The 19954-nt window shown below is 36.1% G+C and overlaps 2 protein-coding genes across 2 annotated transcripts; one reads left to right on the top strand and one right to left on the bottom strand.

Moving 5' to 3' along the window:
- Positions 1 to 13718: 13718 nt before the first annotated feature.
- LOC125869938 (uncharacterized) lies at positions 13719 to 15295 on the bottom strand. Its single transcript, XM_049550330.1, has 2 exons — positions 15140 to 15295; positions 13719 to 14762 (listed from the first exon to the last, which is right to left on the bottom strand). Exons 1-2 carry the CDS (start codon positions 15293 to 15295, stop codon positions 13719 to 13721), a joined length of 1200 nt encoding a protein of 399 aa, XP_049406287.1.
- A 930-nt stretch (positions 15296 to 16225) lies between these two features.
- On the top strand, positions 16226 to 17029 carry LOC125869937 (uncharacterized). The gene is made up of 2 exons (XM_049550329.1): positions 16226 to 16421; positions 16488 to 17029. Exons 1-2 carry the CDS (start codon positions 16226 to 16228, stop codon positions 17027 to 17029), a joined length of 738 nt encoding a protein of 245 aa, XP_049406286.1.
- Positions 17030 to 19954: the final 2925 nt, after the last annotated feature.

The following is a 19954-nucleotide window of genomic DNA, read 5'->3' as shown; positions in this document are numbered from 1 at the left end:
GTATATTGTGCTTATAAGAGTAGCCGCGTGATCCTATCAATACACCGTGGTTTCGTGTACTGATACTGCACTTGCTCTACTTTGTTAAGTACAGGGCATCTTCAAGCAGTTACTGACAGACCTCAGTTAGAAGATTATTGATCATGACCAGATTCAAGGGTGAACCAGTTATTTCAAGCTTTCGTGGATCCTTCTTTTGTGTAGTCCACTCTTTTCAGACTTAGGTTGTTATGCTTAGTTTTCGGGGTTAATGCACCCTTTTTCTTAGACTTGTTAGTTAAACAGAGTTTTGGTACAATGACTATTAGTTCTAGAGGTTGAATTTCTGCAATAGTTGTTTTGTTAGACTAAACTCCGTATTTTATTTAGTTATTTAAACCTACTTCTGTATCTTTAAATGTTTAGTTTTCGTTAAATTGCTTAGTTGGGTTATAGTAATGGTTCTCCCACCGGACGGTTAGTGTGGGTACCAATCACAACGGTCTGGATCGTGACAAAGTTGGCGTAACTAGAAATTTAATGAAGGGGGTCCAAAAATCCTATTGGTAATAAAAATAATTAAACAAATAAGTGCACGAAAATTTTGTAAATCAAACTTCGTAACATTAATGATAAATTTTTTTAATTAAAAAATATACTAAAAAATTTAAAATCAAACTACATAATATCTAGCTTTAATGTGCATGTTTATTTAATAGGTAGTGAATGGAAAAAGAAAAAAAAAAGGGAGAAAATTCAGTTTAGAATGAAATCACTTTTATGCTTCAAGATTGCATGAACCTCTGATAACTAACAACGACACGTGAAAAATAAAGAGTAAAATCAAACGAATTATATTAAAAAATATTTGAATGGAGCCTTTTCACTTTTAATAGCTTTATAGAAAAAAAAAGGATTTTTATTAACTTTAAATTAAATGATTACTTTTATATTTTATATAATTTTTTAATAAAAAAAAAGTGATTAAAAATTCAATTGGCTTCTGGGATTTTTATCCCCCTAAATCTTTAAGTTAATTTTTTTGAATTATTTTTGAAAATAATATATTTATTAACTACAATTAAGAAATTAATTAGGAACTCTTTTGAAAATGTTAAACAAAAAAAGGCAGCCAAAGGGAATCGAATCATAGCGCAACATGTAGCGCATTGACTTCAAGTTAATGCTTGAAACCACTAGGCTAAGAAAATTTATTGTTTCAAGGGTGTCCACAACTTTTGATTTAAGCATTTAACGTATTATTTACTTATGTATACGGTGTAATTTTCCGACGAAGTGGACACCCTCAACCTAGCGTGGCTACGCCCCTTAGAGAAACCCCTCTAGTTTCAAAATCTGGTTGGTTCTGGCCTTATTCTACGTAGATCTGGTGCTCATGTATATATGCCCATAAAGTGGAGTGAGCATGATGACTTGGTTTTAGTATACAATCTATTCTCTAGTAAATAATGTAGTGAGGAATTGCGAGATCTTTTCTTGTGTGGGTTTTTTTCCATCTGGTACTGCAATAGTTTCAGATTATTTTCTAGATTTTCTAATGCTAACAACGGCATTGAATTTTTTTAGGAAAATAAAAGGATAATAACTTTAGTTGTAGTAGATCGCTAATAACTATTTGTTTTCGAGTAGTGATGAAGATTTTGGATTCATGATTTGTTAGTGAAGGTGAAAATACCAATATTCAAATCAACATTTTCTATATTTTGAATATTAAATTAAAAATACTATTTATGAAGTTATTTTTTCTGCATTTTTCAAATATGAAGTCCTTCCAACATTTTATAATCTAGAGAATATAATTTTCTAAATATTATTTTGAGCTATATATATTAATTATAACTTTCCATGCTACATTTTTTCTTTACATTTTCTTTTGTCTTATATTTTACTTCACATCCTCATCAAAAAAAGTTCTAAATTTCTAACTATAATGGTACTTTCTTGAATAGATAGAAATTTACATTTGACTTAATCTTAATATCTAGAAGATATTTCAGAATTAGGTAACTTTGATTTTCTGACCAAGAGAACGCAAGTAAACAAGGAGAAAAAAATTAGTGATGAAGATTTTGATTCATGATTTTTTGGTGAAGGTGCAAATACCAATATTTAAATCACCATTTTCTAGTTTTTGAATATTAAATTAGAAATACTATTTATGAAATTACTTTTTTCCTCCTTTTTAAAATATGAAGTCCTTCCAACATTTTATGATTTGGAGAAAATAATTTTAAAAATATTATTTTGGGCTATATTCATTAATTATAACTTTCCTTGCTAAAATTTTTCTTTATATTTTCTTTTGTCTTGTATTTTAAATCACATCATGATCGAGAAAAGTTTAAATTTATAACTTTAATGGTACTTTCTTGAATAGATGGGAATTTACATTTGACATGGTCTTAATATCTACCATATATTTTAGATTTAGTTAACTTTGATTTTCTGACCAAAATAAGAAAAAAAAAATTAGTGATGAAGATTTTGATTCATGATTTTTTGGTGAAGGTGCAAATACCAATATTTAAATCAACATTTTCTATTTTTTTGAATATTAAATTAAAAATATTATTCATGAAGTTATTTTTTTCCTCCTTTTTTAAAATATGAAGTCCTTATTTTTTATTTACCTTATCTTTTTCAATTAACATACCAGACAAAGAAGTTATAAGTAATAAGTGGATGATTAAGTGTAATGACATATTCCCGTCGTTTTGGAAAGCCAATGGAGAAAGAATTTGTGCTAGAAAACTTCTGATTAGTAACATGGAAATCTCTAGCCTACGCACGTAGACGAAATATGAGTCATGTGAGGTTTAGAGAAATTTGGTAATGAATGGGAGATTTAATTGTGAATTTGATCATATGAGTGTATAGCCAAGACATTAAGGAGCATGTACGACTTTACGGAATCGAATTCGGGCCAGTAGAACTCCCAAAACTGATCTTGGCATGAAAGGGTAGTTTTAGAACGTCCCGGTTTGAAGGTGTGTTGTGAATGGGAGCTTGGAACTCAAATTTCGAGGTTCTGTTTTCGTGCAAGCCGCTAGGGCCGGATTAATTCCGCCAGGGTGGGGCCACTATGGAAGGATGGGGTCCGCCGTGGCGGGCCAGTCGGGAGTTAAGTTTGGGAAAAACCCCAATGTCATTATTTTTTGTAAAACTTCGTTCTTAAGAGCTAAGGGACGACCCAGGGTGATTCTTGACAGTTTTCCACAATTTCTAGCGCTAAAGGTAAGATAATTACTCCCCCAATCCGTATTTCGATNGTTTTCGTGCAAGCCTCTAGGGCCGGATTAATTCCGCCAGGGTGGGGCCACTATGGAAGGATGGGGTCCGCCGTGGCGGGCCAGTCGCGAGTTAAGTTTGGGAAAAACCCCAATTTCGTTATTTTTTGTAAAACTTCGTTCTTAAGAGCTAAGGGACGACCCAGGGCTATTCTTGACAGTTTTCCACAATTTCTAGCGCTAAAGGTAAGATAATTACTCCCCCAATCCGTATTTCGATTCCCAGAACTTATAATCTTGGGTAATTATCGTTGGGGGACGGTTTTGGCCTGAAGTTGATGGTGGGAAAAGCCCTAGTTGAGTATTAGGATATTGGGTTTGGCCTTAGATTGATAGTTTGATTATTATCCGGGTAAATGAGGCCTTCTTTATTAATCTTTGTGTTAATTACTTGTTTATAGACCAAGAAAAAGCTAAAGGACATTAGAAAGGGAAGACTCAAGTGTCTTAGGAGTAATCAAGCTTGGTTTCGACGTAGATGATGTTTTGATTTCCCGATGTGTGATATATGCTAGTTAGTTGCTTCATTGTATGTGTGCATATATGTGAATAGGGAAATGTGAATCAAATCTAATGAAATGATTCTGTGTGGACAATACATGCCATGAACCTATTACTTGATTGTATGGCTATGATATTGTTCATTATGGGTGTGATTGTGACTGTGGTTGTGCTGACCGGATCGGGTGTCACGTTCCGACACATATATTAGATCGGGTGTCACGTTCTGGCACATATATTGGACCAGGTGTCATGTTCCAACACATGTATATTGGATCGGGTGTCACGCTTCGACACACTACCCCTTTGGATGTGGGTTCCATGAGAGAACCACTTGTGATTGTTACATTTGTATTTATCAGTCATGGTTATTAGGAAATTGTACTTTGCTCCTAAAATGATGATTGAATTGTGCATTATGTGTATGTGTTCTTTTTGTGTTGCAATTTCTTATGTATATTGTGCTTACAGGAGTAGCTGCGTGATCCTATTAGTACAACTTGGTTTCGTGTACTGATATTGCACTTGCTCTACTTTTTTAAATACAGGGCATCTTTAGGTGGTTACTGACAGGCCTCAGTTAGAAGATTATTGATCGTGACCGGATTCAAGGGTGAGCCAGTTCTTTCAGGCCGTCGTGGATCCTTCTTTGGTGTAGTCCACTATTTTCAGACTTAGGCTGTTATGCTTAGTTTTCGTGGTTGCACCCCTTTTTCTTAGACTTGTTGGTTAAATAGAGTTTTGGTACAATGACTTTCAGTTCTAGGGGTTGAATTTTCGCAATAGTTATTTTGTTAGACTAAACTCTGTATTTTATGTAGTTATTTAAACCTACTTCCATATATTTAAATGATTAGTTTTTGTTAAATTGCTTAGTTGGGTTGTAGTAATGGTTCTCCCACCGGACGGTTAGCGTGGGTACCAATCACGACGGTCTGAATCGTGACAAAGTTGGTATCAGAGCCCTNTTGTTAGACTAAACTTCATATTTTATTTAGTTATTTAAACCTACTTTCGTACATTTAAATGATTAGTTTTTGTTAAATTGCTTAGTTGGGTTGTAGTAATGGTTCTCCCACCGGACGGTTAGCGTGGGTACCAATCACGACGGTCTGAATCGTGACAAAGTTGGTATCAGAGCCCTAGGTTCGTTGATCTCATTGTTCCAAAACGAATCTTGTAGAGTCTTGTGGAACAGTACAAAGACGTCTATATTTTTCTTCGAGAGGCTACATTTCTTTGGGAAATCTCTCTGTCTTTTTATCCTTTCGTGTTATTACTTGATTTCAATTGGTATCTGGTGATTCAAATTGGTATATTTCCTCCTTCACTCTATGGTTAGAACTAGAGCAACAAAAATGGTAACACCAACCCTAGCAAGAAAGGATGTGTCCTTCCAAATAAACATGTTTCCCCTATTCAATGTGGGCATGTAAAGACTAGTGACCAACATGATCTTTTTATTAAGTTCTTAAAGTTGAGATCCCCATTATTCGTGGGTACTGAATCAGAAAATGCTTATGATTTTCGTGTTGATTGTCATGATTTATTTCATAAGATGGATATGGTAGAGCGATTTGGTGTTGAATTTATGATATACCAGTTCAAGGGAGATACCAAAATGTGGTGGTTATCTCATGTTGAGTGCCGACTAGTAAATGCACTACTCATGACTTGGGAAATATTTTATAGTTTCTTTATGGAAAAGTATATACCCTGAACTTTGAGAGATAGGAAGAGAGATGAGTTCCTGAATATAGAGCAATGGTACCCCACTTTGCTTTAGTCTTAAAGAGCAAATTCGTCGCTTTGTGAAAGGATTAAGGTCAGATTTGCAAATTCAAGCTTATAGGTGGTTCCTTCAACAACATCTTTTCAGGAAGTAGTTGATTTTGTGATGGAGGTAGAAGGGGGTGAAGTCAGAAGACTTTTCCAAGGTGACAACATTCAAGAAGTTTTGTACCCCACTTTGCTTTAGTCTAAAAGAGCAAATATGTCGCTTTGTGAAGGGATTAAGGTCAGATTTGCAGATTCAAGCTTATAGGTGGTTGCTTCAGCAAAATCTTTTTAGGAAGTGGTTGATTTTGTGATAGAGGTAGAAGGGGGTGAAGTCAGAAGACTTTTCCAAGGTGACAACATTCAAGAAGTTTTGTAAGGGATGACTAGATAACGAACATCATTACTTTGAAAAAAAGCATTTAGTATTGTTTTCATAACATGTATGGGTTGCTTAGTAAATGATGAAATTATGTTGTGACAATTGAGGTTAGAATCTCTACTACGATTTCCTAGATTGAGTGTATATCAAAGAGGATCATGATACGACTACTACAATAGTAGCGATGCTTACTTGGTTAAGTTATTAAGTGTGTTACAATTGTGGAGAACCTAGGAATATGAGGAGAGATTGTCCACATCCACGCATATCTAACCCCGTACAACAGCAGACTAGAGCAGTGGTACCAGCGGACAACGGTAGTAATGGTAGAGGACGTCCACAAGGTGGGCGAGGAGGAAATCAGCAAGGTCGTGAAGGCCGGGGAAATGGTACTACAGGTAGAGGAGCAGTGAAGCCAGACAATGAGGTCGCCTGTCAAGATGATAGGGCTCAGTCTTACACCTTTTCGGGCAAGACTGAGGCTGAGGTGTCTGATGCAGTGAACACAGGTACTATTCTTGTCTGTGACCGGATGACAATTGTTTTGTTTGATCCGGGCTCTACTTATTCATATGTTTCAGTTCAGTTTGCCTTGGGATTTGATATGGTTTGTGATGTACTTGATGCCCCCATCCAAGTTTCTACCCAAGTTGAAGAGTTTGTCATAGTCACCCATGTGTATCGTGCTTGTCCTGTTTTGTTTATGGGTTTTCAGACTTGGGCTGACTTGATGATTCTAGATATGACTGACTTTGATATAATCTTAGGCATGGCTTGGTTGTCCCCCTATTATGTTGGGCTTAACTGTAATGCTAAGTCTGTGACTTTAGAGACCCCGAGTAAGGAAAAGTTAGAGTGGGAAGGGGTGTACACGTCTAAGTCAGCTAAGGTCATATCTTTCGTTCGGGAAAGGAAACTGGTGGGGCAGGGGTGTTTAGCATATTTGGGTCATATTCGGGATATTGATGATGAGTCTCCATCTATTGAGTCTATTCCCGTAGTGTCTGAGTTCAAAGAACTGTTTCCTACCTATTTGCCTGGTATGCCTCCTGATAGAGATATAGATTTCTGCATTGACTTGAAATTGGGCAGTCACCCCATCTCCATTCCTCTTTATCACATGGCTCCGGCAGAATTAAGGGAGATCAAAGCTTAAATCCAGGAGCTTCTTGAAAAAGGTTTCATCTGTCCTAGTGCTTCCCTGTGGGGAGATGGTACTATGAAGATGTGAATAGACTACCGGTAGTTGAATAGGGTCTCCATTCGAAATAAATATCTGTTACCTAAGATAGATGATCTTTTTGACCAATTTTAGGGTGCGTCAGTTTTCTCTAAGATTGATCTAAGGTCTGGTTACCATCAGTTAAAGATTAGGCTTGAGGATGTACCCAAAACAACATACAGGACCCGCTATGGGAACTATGAGTTCTTAGTAATGTCATTTGGGTTGACCAATACGCCTACAACCTTCGTGAGTTTGATGAATGGCGTGTTCAAACCGTTCCTGGATTCTTTTGGTATTGTCTTAATTGATGACATTTTGGTTTATTCGAAGAGTAAGGAAGAGCATGCCGAAAATCTTCGTATTGTTTTGGGTGTCCTTGGAAAACAAAAGTTGTATGCAAAAATTTTCAAGTGTGAGTTCTGGTTGGCTTCAGTTTCCTTTTTGGGGCATGTGGTTTCAAAATAAGGGGTAATGGTAGATCCCCAAAAGATCGAAATATTCAAGAACTGGGTCAGGCCTAGCTCTGTGACTGAAGTTAGGAGTTCCGTGGGGATCGCCAGCTACTATCATAGGTTTGTGAAAAACTTTGCTTCTATCGCCACACATTTGACAAGGCTGACTAAGAAGGAGGTGCCTTTCGAGTGGGCTTACAAGTGTGAAGAGAGCTTCCAAAAGCTTAAGACCCTTCTGACAACAACACTTATTCTTGCACTGCCAGTGGAAGGTAAATATTTCATTGTTTATTGTGATGTTTCACATTCGGGTTTGGGTGTTGTGTTGATGTAGGATAAGAATGTTATAGCTTATGCATCGTGGCAGCTGAAAGTGCATGATAGGAGTTACCCGACACATGACTTGGAGTTAGCAGCGGTAGTGTTTACCCTCAAGATCTAGTGACATTACCTTTATGGTGTCAAGTGTGAGATGTTTACTGACTATCGTAGTCTACAACATGTATTCACTTAGAAGGACCTGAATTTGAGACAGCGAAGATGGGTGGAGTTACTCAAGGATTATGATGTTACCATCTAGTATCATCCGGGTAAGGCTAACGTGGTGGCAGACGCATTAAGCCGGAAGGCGGTGAGTATGGGTAGTCTAGCTTGCTTGGGTGTGTCCAAGCGACCTTTGGTCAAGGAGATTCAAACCTTGGAGTCTAAGTTCTTGCAGTTGGGCATCTCAGAAAAAGGTGGGATGTTAGCCAGCATTGAGGTTAGACCTACTTTCATTGAGGAGATCAACGCCAAACAATTTAAGGATGAGGGTTTAAATGAGCTCAGAAAGAAACAATGTCTGGAAAGGCACAAGATGTGACTCTTGATGCGGGTGGTGTTACCAGTTTTAAGGGAAGAATTTGTGTTCCCCGAGTGGATGACTTGATTCAGAAAATGTTGACCAAATCTCATGGTTCACGATATTCCATTCATCCAGGTGTGACCAAGATGTACCGAGATTTGAAATGTCTTTATTGGTGGCCTGGCATGAAGAAAGAGATAGCTGATTTTGTGGCTAAATGACAAAGATGTCAACAGGTAAAGTATGAGCACCAAAGTCCTGCAGGGTTGCTTCAGCGAATGCCAATTCCGGAATGGAAATGAGAAATGATGTCTATGGATTTCGTGGTTGGTCTTTCCAAGACCTTGGGAAAGTTTGACTCCATTTGAGTGGTGGTTGAAAGACTGAGCCCACTTCATTCCAGTCAAAGTAGACTATAATGCTCAGCAGTTGTCTAAGGTTTATGTGAAAGAGATAGTGAGGCTGCATGGGGTTCCCCTTTATATCATCTCGGAACGTGGTACGCAATTCACATCCAAGTTTTAGGGAAAATTACACGAGGAGTTGGGTACTAAACTCACTTTTAGCACAACTTTCCATCCACAGACGGACGGGTAGTTAGAAAGGACTATTCAAGTGTTAGAGGACATGTTGAGGGCATGTGTGATTGACTTTGGAATGCATTGGGATAAGTTCTTACCTTTGTGTGAGTTTTCCTATAATAGCAGTTACCACTCCAGCATTGACATGGCACCGTTCGAGGAACTTTATGGGAGGGGATGTAGATCACCCATAGGGTAGTTTGAGGCTAGAGATGTGAAACCTTTGGGGGTTAATTTGGTGAAGGATGCTCAGGATAAAGTAAGAAGCATTCAAACTAAGCTTCTAACAGCTCAAAGTCGACAGAAAAAGTATGCAGACCGTAAGGTAAGGGACATGACATTTCAGGCTGGTGAGCAAGTTCTTCTAAAAGTTTCACCGATAAAAGGGGTGATGAGATTCGACAAGAAGGGCAAGCTTAGTCCTCGATACATCAGGTCATTTGAGATTCTTGACTGTGTAAGGCCAGTGGCTTATAGGTTGGATTTACCGCCTAGCCTATCTGGACTTCATCCAGTGTTTCATGTGTCAATGAAGAAGTATCAAGGGGATGTAGATTACATCATAAAGTGGGACTTAGATTTGATAGACAAAGACCTTCAGTATGAGGAAGAACCATTTCCAATTCTTGATCGTGATATCCAGAAGCTAAGGACCAGGGAGATAAAGTCCGTAAAAGTTTAGTGGAAGCATCGTCCGGTTGAGGAAGCTACCTAGGAAACCAAGAAGTACATGTGAGACAAGTAACCCCAATTATTCGACGATTTAGGTACTACTCTACTCTTGCCTTAGCCCTTTTTCTCCAAGTTTGTCACTCAGAAATGAGTGACGGGTAAATTGGTATCTATTGTAACGACCTATTCCCGTCGTTATGGAAAAGCCAATGGGGAAAGAATTTGGGCCAAAAAACTTATGAGTAGTAACTTGGAAATTTCTAGCATAGGCCAGACTTAGATGAAATCTGAGTCAAGTGAGGTCTAGAGAAATCTGGTAATGAATAGGAGATTTAATTGTGAATTTGATCACATGAGTGGATATCCAAGACGTTAATGAGCCTGTAAGTTTTTACAGAATCGAATTCGGGCGAGTAGAATTCCCGAAGCTGATCTTGGCGTGAAAGGGTAGTTTTAGAACGTTTTGGTTTGAAGGGGTGTTGTGAAATGGGAGCTTGGAACTCAAATTACGAGGTTCATTCTCCATGCAAGCCGCTGGGGTAAGATTAGTTCTGTCAGGGCGGGACCGCTGTGGTGGGATGGGGTCTTCCATGGCGGGTAAGTCGCGAGTTAAGTCGGGGAAAAACTACAATTTCGTTATTTTCTACAAAACTTCGTTCTTAAGAGCTAAGGGACAACCCAGGCCGATTCTTGACAGTTTTCCACAATTTCTAGCGCCAAAGGTAAGTTAATTACTCCCCCAATCCGTATTTCAATTCCTAGAACTTAAAATCTTGGGTAATTCTCATTAGAGAAGGGTTTTCGCCTAAAGTAGATGGTGAGAAAAGCCCTAGTTGAGTATTGGGATCTTGGGTTTGGCCTTGAATTGATATTTTGATTATTATCCGAGGAAATTAGGCCTTGTTTATTGATCCTTGCATTAATTAATTATTTATAGACCAAGAACAAGCTAAAGGACTTTCGAAAGGGAAGACTCAAGTGTCTTAGAAGTAATCAAGCTTGATTTCGAGGTAGGTGATGGTTTGATTTCCTGTTGTGTGATATATGCTGGTTAATTGCTTCATTATATGTGTGCATGTATGTGAACAGGGAAATGTGAATCAAATCTAATGAAATGATTATGTGTACACAATACATGTCATGAACCTATTACTTGATTGTATGACTATGAGTATTGTTCATTATGAGTGTGATTGTGAATGTGGTTGTGTTGACAAGATCGGGTGTCACGTTCCGACACATTTATTGGATCGGGTGTCACGTTCCGATACATATATTGGATCGGGTGTGACATTCTGACACATGTATATTGGTTCGTGTGTCACGTTCCGACACACTAACCGTTTGGATGTCGGTTCCATGAGAGAACCACTTGTGATTGTTACATTTGTATTTACCTGTCATGATTATTGGGAAATTGTACGTTGCTCCTAAAATGATGATTAAATTGTGCATTATGTATATGTGTGCTTATTGTGTTGTAGTTTCTTGTGTATATTGTGCTTACGGGAGTAGCCACGTGATCCTACTAGTACACCGTGGTTTCATGTACTAATATTACACTTGCTCTTCTTTGTTTAGTACATGGCATCTTCAGGCAGCTACTGACAGACCTCAGTTAGAAGATTATTGATCGCGATCGAATTCAAGGGTGAGTCAGTTCTTTCAGGCTGTCGCGGATCCTTTTTTTGTTTAGTCCACTCTTTTCGGACTCGGACTATCTGTTTAGGCTGTTATGTTTAGTTTTCGGGGTTGCACCCCCTTTTCTTAGACTTGTTGGTTAAACAGAGTTTTGGTACAACGACTTTCAGTTCTAGGGGTTGAATTTCCGCAAGAGTTGTTTTGTTAGACCCTCGGAGTTTATGGGAACTCCGTATTTTATTTAGTCATTTAAACCTGCTTCTGTATCTTTAAATGCTTAGTTTTCGTGAAATTGCTTAGTTGGGTTGTAATAATGGTTCTCCCACCGGAGAGTTAGTGTGCGTTCCAATCACGGCGGTCGGAATTGTGATATTAAGAGTCTGGAATAAAGTTTATTCACATGTATGTTTTAGCCATATTTTGATACTGAACAGATAGTTGGGTTATATATATTCACTATAGTTTTCCTTTCTAATTTTTCTTCCTTATATTTTCTTGGATCTTTTAAATCAAATTCTGAAAAAAATTAGAATTTGTGTCTATGAAATTGTACTTCCTNGTAATAATGATTCTCCCACCGGAGAGTTAGTGTGGGTTCCAATCACGGCAGTCGGAATCGTGATATTAAGAGTCTGGAATAAAGTTTATTCACGTGTATGTTTTAGCCATATTTTGATACTGAACAGATAGTTGGGTTATATATATTCACTATAGTTTTCCTTTCTAATTTTTCTTCCTTATATTTTCTTGGATCTTTTAAATCAAATTCTGAAAAAAATTAGAATTTATGTCTACGAAATTGTACTTCCTTGAATATATATGAATTCACATTTAGCTTCACTATAATATCTAAACATATTTCAGATTAAGTTAACATTGACTTTCTTACTGAAGAAAAAAAAAGTAATTAAGGAAGAAAAATTAGTGTTGAAGATTTTGATTCATGATTTTTGGGTGTAGATGCAAATACCAATATTCAGATCATGAACTACTAACCTCCTTTTTTATTATTTTAATTTCAAATTGAAACTACTATTTGTGAGGTTTTTTGTTTTTCTCATACTTTGAGAATGAAATTTTTTTAGTTTTCATTTACCTTAACTTTTTCAACTAACATTGTGACAATGAAGTTAGCACTGATTTAATGATAAAGAATCATGTATAAAGTTTTAATGATGGATATGTGATTTTAATCATAGTTTGTGATACAAGGGTGGTTTTTCACTCAAACACCACCGCATGAAAGTTTACCACGCTTGCAAACTTCAGCCTATCAAATACTCTCAAATTTGTCTGACCCTTAGACTGTTCCTTTCAGTGGCGGATCCAGGATTTAAAGGTTGTGGGTGCTCACTTACTTTAACATAAACTTGTTAACAATCACATAGTGTAAACGTATACTAACTCAAACTCCTTAATAAAAAAAAAGTAAAAAGATTAAAACAACGATTAATATTATCATCAACAAAAATAACCTTTAGTTATAAGTCACAATGACCTACTAGTAATATTATCATTACAAAAAGAGACTTCTAGTCTTAAAGTCATAATTGTGCTCGACGACTTTTCATATGTTGAAAACAATAAATAATAGCATCATTGCTTATATTTGAAAATATCTTACTCTCTACATAGCAAACTAAACAACCATTCAAAAATTCATCACCAATACTATTACGAAGTTCATTTTTAATGTACTTCATGGATAAGAAAGCTCGTTCCACAGAAACAATAGCAACGGAAAGAATGAGAGTCAACTTGATAAGCAAATAAACAAGTGGTCAAGTTTGATGCAGATCTGACTTGACCAATACTTTAGCAAGATCACTAATTTTCTTCAAGTTGAAGAACCTCTTGTCATAACCACAAGCATAAACTATAAAGCTATCAAGCTGAAAACTAAGATACCGAAGCTTGTTGCTGTCAAACTCATTCATATAATATTCAGTCAACCTCATTATCTTGCCCTTATCAAAACTACCAAATGAATTAACTGGATTCAAACTAGCCATATCGAGAAGTAAGTCAGTACTCACAACATCAAAACGATTATTAAGCTCTTGAAGATGCAAATCAATAACAATATAAAATATTTCAACACGCAAATGATGAGAATATGTAACATCAAGAGCTTTACATTTTGACTTCCTAGGAAAGTAGCTAGCATCCATCTCCGGAATGACTATATCATGTTTATCACAAGAAGAAGAGACATCATCCATTAATGATTCGAATTCATTATCCCTCATATTTTGTAATCTTTGCTTTGTAAGAGCAAGAAATCTCATAGCATTGACAATATCTTGATCCATCCTTTGTAATGAGGAGCTCAATTCATTTGTCATTATAAGAACTTTCTATATCAAGTGCAGCATAAAGGCAAAATCAAATTTCTTAATCGTATCCACAAGAGTTTTAGCAAGAAGTCTATCAGTATAGTTTGGACACTCGCATCTAGTAAATTCAAGCACATGAAAAACTGATGGAAATAGAACAATAAGATTATCTAATGTTCTATAATAAGAACCCCAACGAGTATCACCTGGTCGCTGAAGCCCACGTTCTTGATTTAATCGTCGCCCAGTATGCACTTCCCCTGATATGAGCAACTCCTCTAACTGTTCAGCTTGGTGTTTCCGAAGTAAATCCCTGCGCTTAAAAGATGCTCCAACAATATTTAACACATTAGTAACTAAGCAAAAAAAATCATCTACATTTGAATCCTTCTTTGCAAAAGCCACTACTAGTGTTAACTTCAATTGATGGGCAAAACAATGAATGCAATATGCTGATGGAGTCTTATTCAAAATCAAAGTTTTAAGACCATTTAGATGTCCTTTCATATTGCTAGCTCCATCATAAACTTTTCCACGTATTTGGGATGGACTTAATGAGTGATCTGAAAGAAAATAGTAAATTGCTTCATTTAATGAACAAGCAGATGTATCACTAACATGAATAATACCAACAAATCGCTCTATCACTTCTCCTTCTTTGTTAACATATCTCAAAACAAGTGTCATTTGCTCCTTGTGTGATACATCCTTTGATTCATCGACTAGTATCCCAAAATAATCCCCATCTAAATCTTCAAGAATAGATTTGATTGTTTCCTTAGCACAAGAATCAACAATATCCTTTTGAATACTTGGAGAACACATCATTTCATTTTTTGGAGCTTTTTCTAAAATAATGCTTCCAACATCTTCATTAATATTTCCATACCATTGCAAAAGTTCAAGAAAAATACCTCTATTTGAAGAAGATCGACTCTCATCATGTCCACAGAATGATAATCCTAATTTCAAGAGAAATCTTGTCACATCAACTAAAGCACTCAAGCGACGCCGAGACTCACTTTTTTCTTTCTCGGACTTATTATCAAAGGAAGTGCGTATTGACTGTGATTAATTCATCAAATCAAGCATCTTGTTGAAACACTTGTTGTGGATGCTATTTATATCTCCAACATGGGCTCTAAATCTTTCAGTAGCTTTGTTCCAAGCTCTAAAGACGGTCTTTGTGAAAGCAGCATCAACCACATCTCCACGACTTCCACATTCATTTTTAAACAAGTAGCAACACAAACAAAACGCTACATATTTTGTTATGCTATATTCCAACCACTTACGATCATTAAACCAATCAGGAAAAAGCTGGCACATTTCCTTCCCAATCTTAGTTTTAGGAAATTTATTATCCTTAGGTTGGCAAGGCTTTTAAGAATATAATATCTCCTAATATCATCACGTATATTAGGATTATATTCTGCAATGACCTTTCTAATTCCCGTATCAGCTTCAAGAGATTCTAAATCAACATCTGAAATAAATGTTTTCCTTTGAATTTTCGTAGCTATGGTTGAAGCGGTAGATGGATGAGTAGAGCTAGAACTTGGATGCCCAATTTTTGATCTTGTGACATACTTATCCATCTCAATTTACAAAGATAAATACCTGCAAAAAAATCAATTTTATCATAGAAGTAATTCACATAATTCAATTAATTTTTATTGAAATCTAATAAAATTATGTGAATTAATTCTATGATAAAATTGATTTTTTTGCAAGAATTTATCTTTGTAAATTGAGATGGATAAGTATGTCACAAGATCAAAAATTAGGCATCCAAGTTTTAGCTCTACTCATCCATCTACCGCTTCAACCATAGCTACGAAAATTCAAAGGAAAACATTTATTTCAGATGTTGATTTAGAATCTCTTGAAGCTGATACGGGAATTAGAAAGGTCATTGCAGAATATAATCCTAATATACGTGATGATATTAGGAGATATTATATTCTTAAAAGCCTTGCCAACCTAAGGATAATAAATTTCCTAAAACTAAGATTGGGAAGGAAATGTGCCAGCTTTTTCCTGATTGGTTTAATGATCGTAAGTGGTTGGAATATAGCATAACAAAATATGTAGCGTTTTGTTTGTGTTGCTACTTGTTTAAAAATGAATGTGGAAGTCGTGGAGATGTGGTTGATGCTGCTTTCACAAAGACCGTCTTTAGAGCTTGGAACAAAGCTACTGAAAGATTTAGAGCCCATGTTGGAGATATAAATAGCATCCACAACAAGTGTTTCAACAAGATGCTTGATTTGATGAATTAATCACAGTCAATACGCACTTCCTTTGATAATAAGTCCGAGAAAGAAAAAAGTGAGTCTCGGCGTCGCTTGAGTGCTTTAGTTGATGTGACAAGATTTCTCTTGAAATTAGGATTATCATTCTGTGGACATAATGAGAGTCGATCTTCTTCAAATAGAGGTATTTTTCTTGAACTTTTGCAATGGTATGGAAATATTAATGAAGATGTTGGAAGAATTATTTTAGAAAAAGCTCCAAAAAATGAAATGATGTGTTCTCCAAGTATTCAAAAGGATATTGTTGATTCTTGTGCTAAGAAAACAATCAAATCTATTCTTGAAGATTTAGATGGGGATTATTTTGGGATACTAGTCGATGAATCAAAGGATGTATCACACAAGGAGCAAATGGCACTTGTTTTGAGATATGTTAACAAAGAAGGAGAAGTGATAGAGCGATTTGTTGGTATCATTCATGTTAGTGATACATCTGTTTGTTCATTAAATGAAGCAATCTACTAATTTCTTTCAGATCACTCATTAAGTCCATCCCAAATACGTGGAAAAGTTTATGATGGAGCTAGCATTATGAAAGGACATCTAAATGGTCTTAAAACTTTGATTTTGAATAAGACTCCATCGGCATATTGCATTCATTGTTTTGCCCATCAATTGAAGTTAACACTAGTAGTGGCTTTTGCAAAGAAGGATTCAAATGTAGATGATTTTTTTTGCTTAGTTACTAATGTGTTAAATATTGTTGGAGCATCTTTTAAGCGCAGGGATTTACTTCGGAAACACCAAGCTGAACAGTTAGAGGAGTTGCTCATATCAGGGGAAGTGCATACTGGGCGACGATTAAATCAAGAACGTGGGCTTCAGCGACCAGGTGATACTCGTTGGGGTTCTCATTATAGAACATTAGATAATCTTATTGTTCTATTTCCATCAGTTATTCATGTGCTTGAATTTACTAGATGCGAGTGTCCAAACTATACTGATAGACTTCTTGCTAAAACTCTTGTGGATACGATTAAGAAATTTGATTTTGCCTTTATGCTGCACTTGATATAGAAAGTTCTTATGATGACAAATGAATTGAGCTCCTCATTACAAAGGATGGATCAAGATATTGTCAATGCTATGAGATTTCTTGCTCTTACAAAGCAAAGATTACAAAATATGAGGGATAATGAATTCGAATCATTAATGGATGATGTCTCTTCTTCTTGTGATAAACATGATATAGTCATTCCGGAGATGGATGCTAGTTACTTTCCTGGGAAGTCAAAATGTAAAGCTCTTGATGTTACATATTCTCATCATTTGCGTGTTGAAATATTTTATATTGTTATTGATTTGCATCTTCAAGAGCTTAATAATCGTTTTGATGTTGTGAGTACTGACTTACTTCTCGATATGGCTAGTTTGAATCCAGTTAATTCATTTGGTAGTTTTGATAAGGGCAAGATAATGAGGTTGACTGAATATTATATGAATGAGTTTGACAGCAACAAGCTTCGGTATCTTAGTTTTCAGCTTGATAGCTTTATAGTTTATGCTTGTGGTTATGACAAGAGGTTCTTCAACTTGAAGAAAATTAGTGATCTTGCTAAAGTATTGGTCAAGTCAGATCTGCATCAAACTTGACCACTTGTTTATTTGCTTATCAAGTTGACTCTCATTCTTTCCGTTGCTATTGTTTCTGTGGAACGAGCTTTCTTATCCATGAAGTACATTAAAAATGAACTTCGTAATAGTATTGGTGATGAATTTTGAATGGTTGTTTAGTTTGCTATGTAGAGAGTAAGATATTTGCAAATATAAGCAATGATGCTATTATTTATCGTTTTCAACATATGAAAAGTCGTCGAGCACAATTATGACTTTAAGACTAGAAGTCTCTTTTTGTAATGATAATATTACTAGTAGGTCATTGTGACTTATAACTAAAGGTTGTTTTTGATGATGATAATATTAATCGTTGTTTTAATCTTTCTACTTTTTTTTTATTAAAGAGTTTGAGTTAGTATACGTTTACTTTTTTATTAAAGAGTTTGAGTTAGTATACGTTTACACTATGTGATTGCTAACAAGTTTATGTTAAAGGAAGTGAGCACCCACAACCTTTAAATCCTGGATCCGCCACTGCACATGCCTTATTAGAAATTTAATCTAAAACAAACTAATTTACGACAGTCATATTCTAAAAGTCATATACAATTTCGAATTCAAATGCCCAGCCCATGTTCCCCGCACATGCCAATCATTTGCCTTAGCCGAAATTGCCCTTGCCAATACTAAGATATTTTTTGCCTATTGCCAGCCTTAGCTTTGTTTCCTCATTTCAGCCAACTCGTGCCCACACTGATCTGACCTTGTCTTGCCATAGTCAAGTCTATACATCCTTGCCTTGTCAAGCTCGTACGCTGCCTTGTATTGCCTTAGTCTAGTCCCCATAGACTTTCCTTGTCAATCCAACACGCTGGCTTGCCTAGTCGATGCCACTATTTGCCTGTATGCCCCAAATGTGCCATACTCATGTCGATTTCATTGTGCTCAAGTCTGCCTTGCCAACACTCCAGCATCATTGCTCCTAAGTCTGCCTTTCAAACACTCCAGAATCCTTAGTCATTGTACATATATCCAAGCTTCTTAGCCAACACTCCAGCATCTTGAACACATTGTTGCACACCAACACTTGCCGCACAGTTGCATTGTTTCCACATACACATGCCAAGTCCAATGCACAAGTGCTTGACATGCTAGCACTGATGTCGCTTAGCTAGTCTACGGGTCTAATAGTTTGCTACTACTGAACAGAAAGTCGGGCAATATACATTAATTGTATTTTCTTGGCTAAAATTTTCTTTCTTATATTTTTTCGGTCTTTTAAATCACATCTTGAGAATTTTTTTGAATTTCAGACTATAATCATACTTCCTTGAATAGATAGAAAATTATATTTGACTTCATCATAATACATAAATATATTTCAGATTTAGTAAACTTTTACTCTCTTACTAAAAGAACACAAGTAAATAAGAAAAAAAAATTAGTGTTCAACATTTTGATTCTTTGTTTTTTAGTAAAGGTGCAAATACTAATATTTCGAACTCCATATATTAATTTTCTTTTCTATTTTTTGAATATCAAATTAAAAATACTATTTATGCAATTTTTCTTTCTCCTCCTTTTTTTCAAAATTAAAGTCCTTAGTTTACATTCATCGTAACCCTTTCAATCGACCTATTAACAAAGAACCTAGAACTGAGTTGATGATTAAGAATTTGGTGTAAAATTTTAATGACTGATATATGATTAACACATGTTGTTGCTACTGTGGAACAAAGTGTTGTATTCTTGTCACGACCCGATTCTTTGAGTCATGATGACAGTTACTATAACACACCAATAGGTAAGCTAACTCGTAACTCAGAATGATAAGTTATGAGTGTAGGGGTAGAAGTAAACAAGAACAATACGATAGCAACAAAACAAGATAGAAGCAGAAGCAAACCAAAACAATATACAAAGGATCCCTCACAGAACCTAGAAGTTACAAGTACAGAGTTGTTTAGAATGAGAGTACAAGTCCCAAAAGTGGACCAAAAGAAAAGTTGTCTCAAAAAGCAAAAGATTGGCTTCACGATGTATTGAAGGAGACCAGCAAGTCCAGGACGCCATGTGCTCACCCTCTTCATTGATCCCTGCTCCCAAAAAGTTGTAGATGACATGAGCAATCATTGTTGGTAGTTGGTACTAGGACCTGCATCATGAAACAGATGCAGAGTGTAGCATGAGTACCCAAATAAAGGTACTCAATAGGCATCATAGGCCAATTGAGTAAGAAAGGTAAAGACAATCTGAAAAATAGAATCTAGATACAAACGGAGGTCAAAGTGGATATGAAAAAGAGCACACTACCAAAAGTAAATCTAAGTACAATTAAACTAAACCTAACTAGACCCCATAAGCCCAGAAGGTACACTCGTCCCC

This window comes from Solanum stenotomum, chromosome 7 (assembly GCF_019186545.1).
Source record: "Solanum stenotomum isolate F172 chromosome 7, ASM1918654v1, whole genome shotgun sequence".
NCBI classification, from domain to species: domain Eukaryota; kingdom Viridiplantae; phylum Streptophyta; class Magnoliopsida; order Solanales; family Solanaceae; genus Solanum; species Solanum stenotomum.
Note: the sequence above shows the minus strand (reverse complement) of the source record. Positions and strands in the feature narration are given on the sequence as shown.